General features: G+C 36.1%; 2 protein-coding genes across 9 annotated transcripts; both read right to left on the bottom strand.

Moving 5' to 3' along the window:
* Window positions 1-327: 327 nt before the first annotated feature.
* LOC107423760 (pentatricopeptide repeat-containing protein At1g08070, chloroplastic-like) lies at window positions 328-3,860 on the bottom strand. Of its 6 annotated transcripts, none has more exons than XM_060817648.1 (4): window positions 1,669-3,860; window positions 1,501-1,583; window positions 941-1,003; window positions 328-764 (listed from the first exon to the last, which is right to left on the bottom strand). In XM_060817648.1, the coding sequence occupies exon 1, from the start codon at window positions 3,651-3,653 to the stop codon at window positions 1,821-1,823; it is 1,833 nt and encodes a 610-aa protein (XP_060673631.1). In that variant the 5' UTR covers window positions 3,654-3,860; the 3' UTR covers window positions 328-764; window positions 941-1,003; window positions 1,501-1,583; window positions 1,669-1,820. The 6 variants fall into 6 exon arrangements, with proteins under 6 accessions (XP_060673631.1, XP_060673632.1, XP_024932520.2 ...); XM_060817649.1 differs by having other exon boundaries at window positions 328-605; XM_025076752.3 differs by having other exon boundaries at window positions 941-981.
* An 870-nt stretch (window positions 3,861-4,730) lies between these two features.
* Window positions 4,731-14,992, bottom strand: LOC107423761 (trafficking protein particle complex II-specific subunit 120 homolog). Of its 3 annotated transcripts, none has more exons than XM_048475392.2 (10): window positions 14,224-14,992; window positions 13,909-14,115; window positions 13,576-13,758; window positions 12,492-12,601; window positions 10,912-10,971; window positions 10,217-10,505; window positions 9,582-9,877; window positions 7,496-8,352; window positions 5,301-6,257; window positions 4,731-5,050 (listed from the first exon to the last, which is right to left on the bottom strand). In XM_048475392.2, exons 1-10 carry the CDS (start codon window positions 14,632-14,634, stop codon window positions 4,830-4,832), a joined length of 3,591 nt encoding a protein of 1,196 aa, XP_048331349.2. In that variant the 5' UTR covers window positions 14,635-14,992; the 3' UTR covers window positions 4,731-4,829. The 3 variants fall into 3 exon arrangements, with proteins under 3 accessions (XP_048331349.2, XP_060673131.1, XP_048331350.2); XM_060817148.1 differs by having other exon boundaries at window positions 9,582-9,874; XM_048475393.2 differs by having other exon boundaries at window positions 13,576-13,749.
* Between the last annotated feature and the right edge of the window lie 3,449 nt (window positions 14,993-18,441).

Genomic DNA, 18,441 nt, shown 5'->3' with positions numbered 1-18,441 from the left:
TAACGCTTTAGTTTTTTGTGCAATGAAGAGAATCAAATTCAACAGGAAACAAATAAAAAGGTCCCTGACTTGTGTGGCTCTAAACGAGTTGTAGAGAAAAGAAAACAAAAGGAGTGATAAACACAGATAACTAAAGCTAAAGCTGTGGAACCATGTTACATTATCAACATTCCTAAAAACTGACCTGTTGGGAAATAAGTTCAATGTAATAAGCCAACGCAACAAACACCAACACTCTCCATAGACCTACCTAATAACAAATGTAGGCCTTAAACATGTAGAGGCTAAAAAGTTAAAAAGCTTTTTTAAATGTAGGCCTTAAACATGTACAGCTAAAAAGTTAAAAAGCTTTTTTACCAGCTTTATGAACTATAGCTTAAACTGTTCAAAGTAAGCACAATAATGTACTTCAAGCCAGCATAACATTAAAAAAAAATAAAATAAAATAAAAAATAAAAATAATAATTATCTTTCTGAGTTTTCGTTCGTGATTATCTGCTCTGAACTCTTGAGATAAAATCAAAGCCACTCAACTCTTACAAAAATTCTGCATAACAAATCAAGATTTTCTGGAATGCAAGACTGAATCTGCTCAAAGCTATAGACTGCAATTGGTGCACAATTAAAAAATGCACTGATTAGTAGAAGTTAAACAACATAAACTTTCTCAACCTACCTACTCTTACTCCTACAATTGACCATGAGAAGGAATCAGCGCCACTATACTCATAAATGGTAAAGAAAGTTAATGCCCGAGTGCAAGTCTGCTACATTAGAAGTAGATTTTTAATTTTAAAATGATATTTTAAGCACAAATTATTGTAAAGCATCTGTGGATAGTTGAATAAATAGTAAAAGTACAGGAAGAAACCAACAAGTCAAAAAGACAACATACAAATGAGACCCAAGACAAAACTAAGGCAGATACTTTAAAATGTACCTTGACTTCAGACTGTATTAGTGTGCATGTCTTCTGTAAGACTGCAAAAAAGCAGATGGTCATCTACAAAAGAGCAATAAAATAAGAACAAGAAAAAACACGAAAATCATAGTGGCAAATCCCCACAAATGAATTCTCCATATCAATAACATAGGTTTTGAAGCTTTAAAAAGGAAAGGAATTAAACTTAAACTTAGCTACTTGTAGGGAAAAAAATAAATATATATATATATATATATATCATAACCGGCTGATTATGTAAACAATTATCATTTTCATATAGTTTTAGTTTTTCTAGAGGTTTTTAGATTTTCTAATGGATATTTTACAGAGGAGACAAAAACTATAATGTAATATCGAGTAACAAAACATAATTGATACAAATACCACTTTTGTTTTTTCACAAATTCTGTACCATTCAAACTTGTAGTATAACCTTTTGTTTAATTCTAATAATATACGACTACATGCTAAAGATAACAAGGCGATAATTAAATATTTCTGAGGAATAAAATAACGAATAATTAAAGTTTTTGGTAAGTATGCAGCGAGCTACTTACAGAGTGATCTTGTCCTGCAAATATTCTTTATCTTCATCTTTTCAAACTGTAAAACTTCAGCTTGCATCGGTGGAAAAAATAAACTGAAAAATGGTCATCCAATTTTTTCAGTCTGAATTGAAATCTAATCCATGTCCCTTTACTAACTATAGTACATAAGAACCTCACCTGCCTCAAATCTTTGCATGTTTTCCAGTCTGCATTAAGCTTTGAACATATGCCACAAAAGTTAAGTCCCGTTGCCCTTGATACAATTTGTTTTTATGACAAGTTAGGAAGCAGGTTCACCCATTTTTATTTTTTCTGAATTTAAGAGGGCTCTAACAAGAAATGATTATCCCACAGCTAATTTCCAAATGCTCTTCATCTAAAACAGGCAAGGCCATGCAGCCTGCCATCTTGAGCTTCCAACTTAAGTCTTCCAACACCCGGCATATCTCTTCTGATCTAGGATGTACCTTGTCAGCAACTACAAACTCATGAACAGTGTCACCAATCTCAATCATGCTACAGCCAGGGGGCTTGTACATACCCTTTTTAATCATTGCCTCTCTAACTTCTTTAACCCCATCAAACTTTTGACCAGCAGCATATAAATTTGATAAAAGCACATAGGATCCACCATCCAATGCTTCTAATTTAGAAGTATGCTGAGCTGCCCACTCTGCTACCTCAGAATCACCGTGAATACTACAAGCATTCAGCAATGCTCCCCACATAATCACAGTTGGTTCAACATCCATCCTCTCTATAAGTTCCCTAGCTTCTTTTAGAAGTCCAGCACGGCCAAGAACATCAACCATGCAACCATAATGTTCGACCTTTGGAGTGAGCTTATAATGTTTCCTCATTAAATCAAAGTACTTCCTACCTTCCTCAACAAAGCCTGCATGAGCACAAGCATGTAAAATTGAAAGGAAGGTTACAGAATCTGGCCTGACCCCCAATTTTCTCATATGATCAAAGAGTTCAACTGCTGATTCAGCTTGCCCATTCACTGCATAGCCAGAGAGAATAGTATTCCAAGTCACAACAGTTTTCTGATCCATTTGATCAAACAATTCTCTTGCTGTTCCAATATACCCGCATTTAGCATACATATCTACCAAAGAGGTTTCAATAAACACATCCCAAAGTCCATTGTTTTCAGCAAATTTCCGAACCCAATTTCCCAGATTAACAGCACCCATTTGGGCACAAGTAGACAACAAGCATGAAATTGTGAACCTATCAGGCTTTACATTGGAAAGACGCATTTCCCTGAACAGATCAATTGCTTCGTGTAAAAGCCCATTTTGAGAATTCCCACATATTAATGAATTCCACACCACAGAGTTCTTTGCTGGCATTTCCTTGAACACTTTCCTTGCATCATCCAAATAGCCACATTTTGCATACAAATCAACCAGAGCAGCTCCAATTTTCACATTAACAGGAAAGTTGACGTCTTTCATCACATAACCATGAATTTCCCTCCCTAATTTCATATTTTTAGATGCCAAACATGTCGATATCAAAACCAAAACTGTCGCTTCATTAGGTCTAACTTCATCCACTCCAACCATCTGCCTAAAAATCTGACAACCTTCCGCAACCATCTCGTTTCTCGCATAAACCATTATCATAGCATTCCAAAACACAACATCCTTCACATCAAATTCATCGAACACCTGGCGTGCACTTGCCAAATCTCCACAAGCGCCATAGAAACTAAGCAAAGAGCTACACAAGAACCGGTTCGAATCATAACCAATCCTAACAACCACACCATGAACCTCCCTGCCTTTTTCCACAGCAAATTCACCAGCACAGGCTTTCAACACAAAAGGGTATGTGAACTTATCGCCAAGCAGATTTTCACGTACCCTCATTGTGTTATACAATGATAGTACAGCAGACGGAGTCTCCGACTGAACATAGGCTTTGATCATGGCATTGTAGCTGACAATGCTGGGTTCTTGGATTTGGTCCAATACGCATTTAGCGTAATACAGAGATTGAAAGGACAAGAAGGAATCGGTGATTTTCTCGAGTATGAATCGGTTATATGGGAGACCTGCGATTATGGATTTGGCATGGATTTGGTTTAGTTGCTTGAGGCTTCTGCAAGTTTCTATGAGGTACAAGAGCGACCTTGAGACCTGCAGTTTCATTTGATAATCAACAGGCACATTTTAGTTGCAGAAGAAGTTGAAAACTTTATATTTTGCTGATGGTTTAATAACGCTGTTTGGCTGCTGAGAAAATCAGGATGGAAAGAAACACTTGCATAGGCTTCTGGACTGATGGCCTGTGTTACTGACAAGTAGCTGACTTTCGATGGAGTTATTCCCCTTTTTATTTCAAAAAATAAACAAAATGTATATTTTTTCCTTCGTAACAAATAAATAAATAAATACTTGACAAATTCACTGATAAACTATTATTCATAAAAATAAAAATATATTTATCTGGTTTTATTAATTATACAAATTATAATTAAGTAATGAATTTTTTGATCAATTACTTCCTGCAAAGTCCAAAACTTCTATATTATATATATATATATAGATAGATATTTCACTCCAACTTTGGAACCAAACTTAGAGAAAATAAAAAATTTCAAACCAAAATCGAAATTAAGCTTAGCTTTTAGCATACTCACCATTTAATGTTTTTTTTTTGGTTTTGGTTGGGGGGGGGGGGGGGGGGCGGGGTGGGGCGCGCGGGGGTGTCCTTATGTCCCACAACTTTACTAGGATGATCTAGACCTATAGTTGAAACATTAACAAACAATTTTAGAAATGATCATCCAGCTCCATTTCGGTTTCAAATAATCATCATCTACCTTCCATTTGGTTAATGGGATCCGGGTTGAAACATGAACAAAACTTAGTGACATTTTTTCATGTGGCAATAGCTTCATCTATAAATCTACCTACTGATCGGTTAATATATATTCCATCAAATGAAACAAACCAATTTGCAACAAAAAAGGCGATTCGTTTGAAAGAAATCAAATCAATGATTGAACGTGTGAGCAACTTATTTCACAAACACCACATAACAGAGTTTAACTACAAGTCCAACAAATATAGTTTTTACAACAGATATAGAGCTCTAATTACATTGAATGAGCACTTGAAAAGTCTCATTTTGCAAAAGTTGATAAAATGGAAGAAGACATTTTCTGGTAAACTCGAGAAGAATGGCAATGCGTAACTCATGCCGCTGCCATATAAAAACTGGCATTTTTGTTTTTTTTCTGTCTAATTTGAGCTGCATTCCTCTAATAATCTAAAAGAATCCAATATTAGATAATCCACTTGATATTGTTGGTAACGAGAAATTCATGCATTTCCAACAACTCGGACGTGATATGGAGGTCCACGACAGAAGATTGGCTCATCAGGCAAATCAGTTCTTGCACGGGCCCTAAGAATGTCATTGGGATCATCAATCATAGCAGCAGCCACCAGTGTATACTCACCCGGTACCAGAAAATACAGAGAGAAAGAATGCTTAATTTCCTGGAGCGGAGGAACCTCCATGGTGATTCCATTCAAAACACCTGTATGGTAATTGGAAAAAAGACTCAATAACTTGTTTGGGATAAAGAAATGAGAAGCAATTTGTGTTATATTTTTTCTCATAAGAATTAACATCATAAATTAACTATCAAACAATTTTCAAAAAAAATGACACAGATTAGACAGACAGAACCCAGACACTATCTAAACATATAAAAAGGCACTCAAAAGAAAATGTTTTACTTTCAGAAAACTGCAACTGAAAGGAAACTGTAAATGATAGAACCTCACCAGCCCATAACACGGTTGCTTTGGCACCTTCAACGCAGTTCTGCCCAGCTACATCCCTGCATGTAATGCTAAGGTTCATCTTGATCATGTCTTTGGTGTTATTACGAACCATAACTTCCATAGGGGTCATGTCAAGAGCCATTACAGAACCTTTAGATTCCGAAGAGGAAACTTGAATATTTGATTCTTTGTGCAGACCTAGTTTTTCAGGTTCAAAGCCATTCCTAAGAAGCCTGAAACCAAATGTCAAGGGGTCAGGCAGAAGCACGTCCATAACAGATGTTTGGAGAGCTGCTTGTATAGCATCCTTGATATTTAATTCTCCAGAGCTATTTCGCCCTGACTGCCACCGCACTTTTATTCTAGATATGAGGTTCTTGATTGAAGCATTCAGTTCAGCCTTAGTATTCTTTTCTGAAAAGCTAGAACTTCTGCCACTGTTAGGCCCGTCTGCTTGACTATCCTTCACAAAAAAGGAATCATCAAGAATTGGTAATTTAAAATGATCCAGGGGTATTAGTACCCTCGCAGAGCAATCCCTGTCAATTCTTGTATTAGGATAACCACACTCAGAAGTATCTTTATGAACAGAAATCCTATCCTCATTGGTGGAGTTTTCTAACTGGACGGAAACACTAATATCAAAGACGACATCAGTTGGATTAGACAACTCTAGTTCAAGAAACCGTAGTCCCCAACTTCCTCTGAAAGGATCAATTTTCACCAATTTGTCCATCTTACTGTGTGGGCTAATGGTTCCTTCACTATGGCCATCATCCACAGGAACTGGTTTAGGAAGGTTTTCTCCAACATGTGCAGGAATCTCCATTGAAAGCAAACGAGCCTTTACAAAAGACAAGCCTTGCAAAACACAAATCTGCAAAGGAACAACCAGACGCCTGCCAGGGGGAACCACAGATTCAGTAGTTTGCAGATCTCCAGGATTTTCTTGAGGCCCTGAGAGTAAAAAATAAATAGTACTGTCAGAAAGAAAGGTAGTCAGACAAATTAAATGCCAATAAGGAACAAAGGTAGTATACAGATACAGCCATCACTTACGACCATGTTTAATCCACACAACCATCAAATTATATCTTGCAAACAGCCCCAAATACCATGAGGTTAAATGAGGTGAGATCCAGTCAAAAACTAACAAGATTATTTTTTCAACTCAGTTCCACCATTAGGTTAACATGAAAATAGCTAAAAACAAAAAAATAAGTAAACAAATAAATATAAATAAAATAAAGATAAAATAAAGATAAAAGATAAAAGATTATCAGTCATTCCTTCAACTTGCAAATACCTAAGAAGTAGATAAGCCTTCCAACTCTATGCAGGCTGCTTGTTGAAATGTAATGTATATTTACAATATGTCAAATATTCCTCCAGAAGCTAAGATAAAGATCGAAAAAAAAAGTATGCCAAGACCAAAAATTAAAACCCAGCAATCTTTCTGGTATTTATCAATAACATAGCTCACCACCCAAGTCATGATTCAATTGTCCATGATACCAAGATTATCGATTTTATTAGGTAAAAGACACACTCCAAGTAATATTTTTTGCTTGTTGATATCATTTTGAGGGTCTTCAACCTTGGCCATTATTTCCTTCATATGAAAGAATATCAATCATCTATGCATGTCAAACAAGAGCAGCAAAACAGGAACTTTTACTCCCCTGGTAACAATCCAATTACCATTTCAATGCAGCCTGAAATTCCACTTGTTCCTCTAAAATACTATAAACTGGGAAAGGAGTAGCACCCTACAAGATTAGTAATAACTGATTTCATTAAAAGACTATCCTTCATCAATGCCTGCCATGGTTAAAAATCCTGTACATCCAATTCTTTAGATAACCATGGAGATAAAGCTGGCAACGTCTTGCCTAAATTGCCCAGCTAGATGATTTTAAAGGGATATGGTGGACTGTCAATACATAGTCATTAATATTCATGATTTAATATCACAATTCGGCCAATGAGGTACCTGCTTCATTTATCACCTGAATTTTTCAAGATTCAATTTGTACACACATACAAAAAAGCCAAACCTAGTACAATGCTTGACTGAGATTTCAGCATTGTCTAGTAGTTGTTCAACAAATATGCATAATGGAAACATCAAGAGTAGATAAGATGATAGAATGACAAAATTCACAACGATAGAAAGACTAAGAATTAGCGGTTACCAGAATAATGGATCAATAACGTAGGGCTATTTCCATCCTTTACATGCCTCACCGTGCTTATACTATCAGCATCCATCAAGCCAAGTTGCCAAGCTTTTAAGGTCACAGGTATGACCACTTCTGCACCAGGCTCCAAAGGGAGGGAAGCTTTCAACGTTTCATATGCAATCGAGATAACTGAGTCTTGGTTTTTTCCTGATAATGAAATATGTGCCTGCTCTACAGGTACTGTGCCTGCATTTGCCAAACTAATCCAAATATCACGAATTTCACCCTCATGTAGAATGATTGCGCCATCACCTCCAACAACACGTGAGACCAGCAATGGTAGTGGGGGTACAACAGAAATATTTGGAACAGATACATTCTTCAACTTGCCAGACCCGCAGCATCGAAAAGGGTCAGAGAGAACAAGTCCTTGCATTGCTCCAAGGAGCAGATTGTCAACATCCTTGAACAGATGTTCAGTAATAACACCAAAGCAGTGTACAGTGCACCCAGGAATTGTCAGTGGTCCCACAGAAGTTGGGATCCCTGACAAGGTGATCACTTTTGATGAATTAGGTGGTAGATTTACAGTAACTGGGAAAGCATTAAAGTTTTCAGAATGCACTGAGAGATAAATACTATCAACTCTCAGATCAAAGCCACATGGATTTGCCAATTCCACCAAAACCTGAACTGGCTCTCCTACAACCCAAATCAATTCCTGTTTGCCAATATTGTTTGGCTCTCCTTTGCTGAATGGCGTATAAATAAAAGGCCCAGAAGGAGCAGATCCTGCCCACCAATCTTCTCTTGCTGGATTTCGCTTAACAATGTCCACTTGTGAGGGATGGAGAGGGAAGGAATGCAACCTGGAAACAATATGGAGAACTGAATAAGGGAGTCCATAAATAATAGTTTGTTAATCTAAACAGCTTCTATAAGCAATTTATCCTCGTTGTTGACATCACTAATCAATAGCAGAGTTGACCATCTTGAGAAGCTTCCAAGTGTAACAGAAGAAAACATTTGTTAGTTGTTTATTATGTTTGCTGGATAGACATAGTTGGATACACGTTTTAATAGCTGAAGCTGAAATTGTAGGGATCTTTTGGTAACTAAACTTTAAGTATTGATAATAACTTAACATGGTAGCAAAGCACAATTGTTAAGTGGCCTTGTAATAGACATGCCAATCCCCATTCTGTTAATTTATTATGCTACATACGTAAACCCCTATATCTATCCTAATACTCTTTGGGACTACGAAGTTAGGATAAAAATTAACCACCTATCGGGTTTAACTTGATATACGGTTGAACTCGCTTCCTAATAGCTTAATCTTAAACTTTCAGGTTGAAATAAACTTGAAATGATTGTAAGGACTGCCACTGCACTTTGAAAGATAAACTTGAAAATACATGAATTAAAGATCTAGCATCAACAACCATCTAGTAAATATTACATTTTTTTTGTTCATATTTTAAAATTAACAATTTTGTGCCTTACGACAGAAGTATGATTGACATTGATTATTGGCTCCAGCGGCCAGACTGTCAACGTAGTAGCTGCTTCGTTTTCTCTAAATTATTTTTCCATATTTAATTTGCATAAAATAATAACTCAAATACTTACATAAAAATAACAATAACTCTTATGTCTATATCAAGTAGAGTAAACACAGACCATTTAGTTTACAAGGAGAACTTACATAATTGAGTTAATAATGGCAAAGCAAACACATTTACAATAAGCCACAGATAACAGAATAAATAGATCCTATCCCCATAAGAATTTCTCTTCCAAGCATTTGCAAGGCACGGCATAATCAGTCTATTTAGCCATAGACTGAAAACAAATGAGTAGAAGAAAAAACAACCTTTGTGCATCATGTGACAGTGTGTGTACTTGTCATACATTAAAGGTTACAAGAATCATGAGAATTTTAGTCCCTTCCCAAAATCTGATTCCTAATTATTTAAGAAATTACCAAAAAGGTCCATTAAAAAGATCACAACACCATAAGATATATTCTTTTCAATTTTCAAAGAAATAAAATATTTATGTACTTCTAAAAAGATGTTTATATACTGGCAACTACCTTATAAAAGGTAAGGCAGGATCAGCACAGCGAGTGCCAGATGGCAGTCTCTCAGATGAATTTGAAAGTGCACTAGCAAGGCCATTTTGCCCTGCAGGCGTAATTAAAGGGTAATAGGACCTAAGCAAACGTGCAGCTGCACTCCAAGCAGTGAGAGGATCCCCAGCACGGACAGCAGATAGCAGAATCTCTCTTAATACAACCATCTGAAGAGTACTCCATTGAGACTCAAAAAGAGAGACTACTGATTGATGGAGCATTTTCAAGTTATCAGCATGACTTAATCCAGTTTCCTTCTGCAAAGATTTCAAAGAAGAAAATGGAGGAGAAAATCATGTTAAGAATGTGTCATTCAAAATTTTTTTGTACAAAATAAAAGAGTTATTAAAGGTAAATACATAATAATGCTACTTAAAAAGGGGAAGAAATGCTAAATCAAATTCTGCATGCCAGTGCAGAATTCTATATAAAACATAAGACAGCAGAATTATTTTATGCACTGATATTCCATGTATTGCACTTGGTAAATCACAAAATCACATTTCCTAAAGTCAGCTGCAAATGGCAAGCTAACATGGATGAATCTAAAAAATGACCAGGGGAGCTATGAGAAATTACACTAGTTACATACTCACTTTGGCAATAGACTTTTCAGGGGCAGAAGCTCTACTTTGGACACGATATGCTTTTGTAGTCAATGCCAAAACTTGCAATGCACTAATAGCGGCCAGTCTATTTTCCTGTTGCAAATATAACTGAGCTACCTGCCTTGAAAAGAAGGCAGCCTTCCGCTGATAACCAAGAGTGCCATATAAACGAGCTATTTCAACATATAATATAAGCTTATCACTCGCATCAATCAAAGATTTTGCACCATCTGCAGCACTGGTCAAAAGTTCTACTACCTCCTTAGCCAGCTCTCTTCTGCAAAAAAAATATAGAAAATTGTAAAAATTTACATAATACACTTGCATGTTAGGAATAATATTCAGGATCTTATGTCTAAAAATGACTCCCAAGCCTACATACTTTGCATTGAACTGAAAAGTTTCCCTTGGAGCATAAGACTAAGAAAAATTCAACTGATTTATAATCATTTGCATATAAAAAGAAAGCCAAGACAAATTACAAGCTGATGCAAAGAGAAACACAAATGGTCCAGAAAATAATATTTTTTGAATGAGCACCTCTTTTGTCTCTTTTGTAATATATATATATATATATATCAATACTTACTTAGGTAAATTTGAAAAATAAAAATCCCAAAAAATTTACGTTCATTACATCATAACAGCATATCTCTACATCAATAATTCAAGAAAAAATTTACCTGCAAAGAAACCTAGCTAACTTCAAAGTTGCCTCAAGTTCAAAGGTTATGGGTGAAACTCTGCACAGGTAATATTAAAGTAACAGCTTAGAACTTCTAGATAACAGATGTCTAATAAACAATAACAAACAATTTAAATAACTTTACAAATCAATTGAAGAAAGGCCAAAAATTTTTCATAAGAGAGCAGGAATTCGAATATAACATTCATGGTGAAAAATTAAACTTATGAAATACAAGATTAGACTGAGAAACTATTAAGAAGACAAATAAAAGTGAAAAATCTGAATACTTGTCATTCGATGCATCACAGGTGGATCCCTCTTTCACAGTTGCAATCATTTAGAGAACTTTTCTGCAAGTCGTCTAATATTGAGTAGGTACAAAATTAGATCATTCAACATGACAAAACCACTAGAGAACAATGACCTTTCTCAGTATACATTACAATTAATATCTCCTGCACTTTAAGAGTGGCATCAATGCATAGACGACTTCCATAGCTTTTTAATTCATATTAATAACTCCTCCTGTTTATCAAACCTGATTAATTTGAGCCAAGTGACAAAATATGTAACACTAATACAACATTTACTTGGTATCTCCAACTATTAAAATTATTTTTTAAACAAAATATTTCAGCATTACATTTCATCACCATTAAACAAATAACTGAATGTGCTCATACTTTTTACACTAGAATCTATCTCTTTAACGTAATTGACTGAGAACATAACTTGATTGAGGCAATGACAAGGTTTTAGCAGCATAAATAGTCAACCGATTTTTTTTTTTTTTTTTTTAAAATGAAACTGACAATGACCTAAAAATTAAAGAAGGAATGTATTCACACTGTTTATACTAGATCTCTTTAGTGTAATTGACGATGAACATAGATTGACTGAGACAATGATGACGTTTTAGCAGCATAAATAGTTAACCAAAAAAATTCCGGGCTGATTGCCCTTTTTTTTTTTTTTTTTTAAAATGAAACTAACAATGGCCTAAAATTTAAAGAAGGAACGTATAATTAACCCAAACTTCCATCAGTCTAAGAGCAGAAAACATAATATTGCATTTCACTGTAGTTTAGAAAGTAATTGCTATATTAGAGACTTCTCAAAGAGTTGAACCAGACAAACTGTGTCATGGCCAAAAAGAAAAAATACAAAAAAGTCATGGCCACAAAAGTAGGCAAGAAATCTGGGTTGAGCATCTTCTAAATAGCTTCTCAGTTAACAATCAACACGCAACCCCTTAATCAGATGAACAAAATGCTAAATGCATATTGTTGGTTACTAATTAGCATTTTGCTTGAAAACTGGAGTTAAATAATAATTGGTAAAACAGTGCAGATAAGAAACAGATAAAAATTCATTGCTGACCTGAAACTAACCACAAATAAGATTTAGCACTGAAATTACAAAATAGATGTCAAAAAAATAAAAAATAAAAACTAAGGGATGACACAGAGATGTTATCTGAAATATGGAAATGCAATACTATTCAAGAACAAAGTTGGATTCATGGAATTCTTTTTGAAGGAGTCTTGAAAGACAAAGAAGAATGACATTAAGTACCTTTGAGCATGCTCTTGTATAAATGACTTCCTATAATGCACAATGACACTACTGTAGCGATATCTAACCTCATCTTCCAGAACTTGATCCCTTTGGCCCATTCGGTCAATCTGATAACACATAGATAAATAGGTAAACACATGTATCTTTTCTAATGCAGGTAAATGCAAAAATCTGCAAATAGAAATCTAGGGCCAATCGGTCAATAGAGACAGGTGAAAAATTCAAGCAGAGGTGCATCAACCTTTCATGTAGTCAGGAAAACCATGGGCACCATACCCATTTTTTTATCTCAGATTAATGAGGCTAACCTCTTACACAACATGGCAGCACAAAAGCACAAATTCAAGTATAACCTAAATGATTATGAAAGAAATTAATAACATTTTTTTTCCCCAATAGTCAACAACAAAATCCCAAATTTGTTCACATCCCATAGAACAATTTGTTACACTAAATGAACCAAAATTCCAAAATATATCATAATGTTTTTCAAAAAAACTCATCAGTTAAATCCCAATTACTAACTATAAGAGGTGGAGTTATCAAACTCCATTATGTCATTAAGATAACCATAATTTAGAAACAAGGTTCATGTAACCCGACATCCAGCAAGAATACTATCCTTTTGCTACCTAATAGGTGATGATACAGCCAATTAGAAATCCCAATACGATATTTAAACATGATCTAGGAATGCTTGCGTTTTATTTCAACAGCACAGATATCAAACATTATGACTTGGTAGAAATGTACAAATTAGAGAGACGGTTAAACGTATTTGCTGAAAAAATCTAGAATGTTAAACAAGTAACTTATTTTATTCCTTCCTCTTTCCTAAATGCAAGCAGTAAGTACCTTCTAGAGAAAACTGCTAAAGTAAACAAGCAGCAAACCATATCCCAGAAATGCATTATTAATTTATCTTGGCAGTAACAACAGTTGAACCCAGTTGTCTAGCTAAACAGGTCACATAATAAATTTATAGGCAAATAATTTGCTCATCAAAATGAGTACCACACCAAGTTATACAATGTTATACAACTCATACAGAGACTCATACGGAGAGAGAAAGAGGAATTACCAATAAGGCACAAACGCTGCCCTCCGATGCACCAGCTAACCAGAAAAAATCACCAGTCAACCTCGAAAGTTCAAGAGCAGTAGAGTAATGGGCATTGGCATCAACAGGTGATCCAGCCAACAGACAATAATCACCTATTGTCTTCTGTGCACGGCCAAGCCTCCGTTTCTTAGCCTTGATAACCTGCCATTTGAGATATCAATTTTCACCAAATAGAAAGATCCAAGTGGAAACACCTACTTCAAAGAATCTAACATCTATAACCAAATCTATTCAATAAAAATAAAACAGATAGAATTTTGTTAATAATCTATAGGACACCTAGAAATAAACCTCCTCTGAGCTGAGACTGGATTGGGAATCTAAAGGCGTCTTGAGAATAGTTCCAGCAGACTCAGCCTTAAGAACCCATTTCTCAAACTCCATCAACAGCGAAGCAGCAATGTCCTGCATCATCGTCTGCAAGTGGAATTCCTGGGTCTCATGGTCCGCTGGAGGAAACAGCCTCAGATTTTCCCCTTTTATATTCTCATCCTCCAACTGCAATCAAACACCCAAAATTCAAAAGAAGGAAAAAAAAAAAAAATCTCAATCCAAATTCACCACCCCCAAAACATAAAAGCAAACCAAACAATCCAAAACCAAAACCTGAGAATCTCCAGGACAGAAAGCGAAGCAACGCTGAGCGAGGGAAGAAGAGAAGCTCTTGCAGGCGAAATTGAAGTTGTCGATGACGTAGCCGAGATCGGGGGAAGAAGGGCAATGGCAGATTCCGATGACGGCGAGGATCTTGCGGTTGGACTGGAAGTCTTCCCAGGGAGAAGGCGGAGCGCCGCCGAGGACAAACTTGAAGCGGAGGCTGCCGGAATCCCAGGGCTGGTTGGCGAACGGCGATTTCTGGTGCTCGGTGTAGAAAGAGCTGACGGCGGAGAGAGGGATCGTCTGGTGGCGGAGCAGCATGGACATGTAGTCCCGCATGAGACTCGGTGGGACCTCCCCGATCGGAAGCACCGCCACTCGGATCATGCAGCTGGTCTCGATGCTGACGTCCGGCTCCATTGATGGGAAGGAGATCGGACGGCGGAGATCGAAGGAGGTGTAGTGGATCGGTTACTCTGAGAGTGTTAGATTGGGATTTAACATGTCGATGAATTGAAAATGAAACGGTTACTTTTATATACTTCCGTTACTTTGTAAGTTAAGAGAAAAATGGAATGGGATTATAGTGAGACCGAGAAAGAGAGTGAGAAAGAGAGAGAGAGAGAGAGAGAGTCACTGAAATGAAAATCTTTCCCGTTTTAAAGAAATGTTTGATTGCGGGAAAGCTCCAATCTTCCTAATCAGAACAGGAATGGCTTCGCTCCTACTAGTTTGGAAATTCTACTACTGTTTTCTTTTCACACTCCGATTTTCCAAACTTCAATTTTTGATGTATTTAACTTGGTCCTTAAATTTCTTTTTTTTTTTTTTTTAATCTTTTTTATAGTAGTTTTTAAATATGCGGTATATAAATATTTGATCTAACAATGTACAGGAGGGTCCTGCGGGTTGCCTTTTTAAAAAAAATAATAATAATTTTGGCTATTTTTATAAAAATATAATAGGAACATGAAATGATGGAAAGAGTAAAGGCCTTTTGCCTTTATGTTTTTTGAAAGAAAGAAATCAACTTTCATTCCAAACCCCAAAAAAAATCCCAATGGACAAGAGTTTCCACCCAAGTTGGTACCTCCTTTATTCATATCTCATTATTGTGTAATTGTGTAAGACTAAGGCTTCTTTAGCTAAATCGATGAGCAACTTTGTTTGTGTTCCTAGGAGTAAACACAATGAAAATTACCCAACCTGTCAAAGGCATGTAACAGCCTTATAGCCTCATATGAGTCACTCTCAATGGCATGACTTAGTAAACCAGCTTCAGAACACAATAATTAAAGCACCAACTCTAATATCCATTAGGTTTTTTTTTTTTTTAACCCTGAAAATATGGGTTTTATAAATCAAAAAAGGCAAAGAAACAAAAAATGCCCAAATTCAGAGGCTAGCATCACAGCCTCTCTCTTGCTTCTTATAAACAAAGGAAGAAGGTAAGCAATACATCAAGAAGTCAAACTTAACGCCGTGAGCAACCCATTTACAAGCTAAGTGAGCTAGCTTATTAGCAGTCCTAGGAATCCAACAGGAAAAAAAAAAAAAAAAAAAAGAAGAAGAAGAAGAAGAAGAATTGAACTCAAGGATTAGATTCCAAATGAACTCCATAAAGGTTCAGCAAACCAATGGATAGCCTATTTCCTTGACCTTTTAAGGCTTTAAACTACAATTTCAGTGTCACACTCCACGATCATACTGTTAAAATTTACGGATCAAAATGTACACAATAAATTCCATTAAAACATAGATATACTAACTTCCAAACGCAGGTATTGATAAATTAAATCTTTAATCTTGCAAAATAGAAAACAACGTAAAATAGTGCCTATGTATACATTACCCTCAAACCACTCTCAACTAATATCTAAAAACCCTAAAGATACAGTCCGTATCTGTTTGCTTGGTCTAGACCTTTTATAGTTTTTGCAAGTCAGACTTACCCATTAATTTTAAAGCACACCAAAAGAATAATAATTTAATAATAATATGGATAAGTCAATGGGCTTATAAAGAGAGTTGGTCCTCCAATCGAATGGGCCAACCGAAGTCTTACAGAAAGTGTATGACCAAGGGCTATACTACAAAATAATAAATTAAGCAAGTCTCATTAATGGCATAAATATACCCTATAAGTGAGTAACTGTAACACCCCGTCCCAAAGTACAACGGAAATTTTCCAACTTTGACCGAGGTTGACCGTTTATCGTTGACTTTGACCGTTGATCGTTGACCGTAGGGGTCAAAAGTTGACTTTTTGACTTGGATGGAATTCTAGGTTGACTGAGGTACTGTTACTAAATACAAATTGGTACGAGTTCGTAGACTAGTAGCACGTTGAAAACGGAGCTACGGTTTGAAAGTTATGAGCAAAACAAGTTGAGGTCCAAACTGTCCAAGTGATGCCGGAGTTGACTTTTTATTCATGCAAAGTTGAGTTTTGACTCATGCATGGTTGTGAATTACTAGTCGATACGAGTTCATAGGCTAGCGGCACGCTTAAATTGGATATCTGGTTAAAAAGTTATGGACTTGCAAAGTTTTAAAATACCGTATTATTTTAATATTATTTTTTAAACATGTAACAATGTGCCACGTGTGACTTAATAAATGTGACCATGTGTCACCATGATGAGATGCCACATGTCAACCATGCTTAATACCATATTATTTTATTATTGTTATTTTATATAATAATATTATTTTTAAAATTATTTAATTATTTTATTTTATTTTTTTTTCTTTTCCTTTTTTTTTTCTTTTCCCCCACGTGGGAAAAAAGGGCCATGGGCCCCTTCTTCTTTTTTCTTCTTCTTCCTCCTTCTTCTTCCTTTCCCTTCCTTTCTCCCTCTCGGGTTCTTGCCGTATTTTTTAATTCCGGCCACCACCTTGTTACACGCACCGACCAGAGAGGAGCGGAGGGAGGAGGCGAGCTCAGCCCTAAAATTTTTCGGCCACCGGAAGCCGGACGTGTCTAGATCGAGCCGGCGAAGCTCGACGGCTGGAGTTTTTCTCTCTCCTCAATTTGTGTGTTTTCCGGCCAACCCAGCTCACCCCATACCTCTATCCCACCATTTTCGACCCCTCTGAGTCCATTTCCATAATTAGATTGCCCAAAACCCCCCACCATTTGAGAGATCTCTCAAGATGAAATTCGGCCGAAGCTTTCCGGCCACCACCGGCGGAATTGGGGTTAATGGAGACCGATAATGCGATCCCCGTTCCATAAGCTTTGTTTCGGTATATTACTCGTCAATTTTAGTTAACGTTTGTGTTTAACCCCCCGGGTACCGGGTATTATTTATCCGAATAAAATATTAATTTATTTGACTGTGTGTGAATTGTTGTTCTAGGAGCATTGTGCGTCGTGGAATTGATCACATGGAGGATCTTAGGTTAATTGCATGCTCCAGGTGAGTGACCCACCTTGAAAACTATTTTGGGATGATTAATTATAATTATTTGGTGTTAAAATTGATATCTAGAATTATGCTCATGTAGTGGAAATTTAATTATAATTGTGGAAAAATATTATTTTATAAGTACATATATGTTTATTGCTGCTAAATAAAAATTTGTTTTATTAATAGATTTTTTATCATTATTGTGGTTTAATTGTATTTATTACACATGAGCAAGGTATTTTCATTAATTAAATTGTATCTGGATTTTAATATTATTTTTGGGCATGATTGGTTTAAATATTTCAAGGAAAATATTTGTTTAAATTGGTGGTTTCAAATTTTATAATTATGCCGTGGAACATTATTTGTTGGACCTCGTAATACGAGAAAAATTATTTGAATATTATTATCGATGGTTTCGTACCGGAAATGTTAAAGGAAAATGTAGGATGGTGAATTAGAAAAATGGTATAATTCCCACGGTGATTTTTTGAAAAATCGGTACGGTAATAAGAAATTTAATAATTGGTTTTAGACGCACTCATACAATATTGGTATTCTGGATATATATGTGGATTAACGCGCAAGTTATTATGTCTCCTGTGAGTTGCGATTGGACCGAGGGCAGGCAAGTCTTATATATTGCGCATCAGCCGCCCTCCTCCGTGGCCGGGATGACTGTTTCAGCAGCGGCGCTGTCGGGACGCCGAAGTGCCGTATGCAAGTTTCTCTCTTTAATCTCCCCGCCAGTCAGTGCTCAAGACGTTGGGTATCGGAGGGCATTACTGGTATATGGTGTGGTGCATCAAGTATA

The sequence above is a fragment of the Ziziphus jujuba genome, chromosome 5, assembly GCF_031755915.1.
Source record: "Ziziphus jujuba cultivar Dongzao chromosome 5, ASM3175591v1".
Lineage (NCBI taxonomy): Eukaryota > Viridiplantae > Streptophyta > Magnoliopsida > Rosales > Rhamnaceae > Ziziphus > Ziziphus jujuba.
Note: the sequence above shows the minus strand (reverse complement) of the source record. Positions and strands in the feature narration are given on the sequence as shown.

Coding starts and splice junctions, on each gene's coding strand:
- LOC107423760 (XM_025076750.3), bottom strand. CDS start 3,653: ATGAAACTGCAGGTCTCAAGGTCGCTCTTGTACCTCATAGAAACTTGC.
- LOC107423761 (XM_048475392.2), bottom strand. CDS start 14,634: ATGGAGCCGGACGTCAGCATCGAGACCAGCTGCATGATCCGAGTGGCG. Junction 14,116..14,223: donor TCTGTCCTGGAGATTCTCAG/GTTTTGGTTTTG, acceptor GTTTGATTGCAG/TTGGAGGATGAGAATATAAA. Junction 12,602..13,575: donor GCAGCGTTTGTGCCTTATTG/GTAATTCCTCTT, acceptor ATGTGTTATCAG/ATTGACCGAATGGGCCAAAG.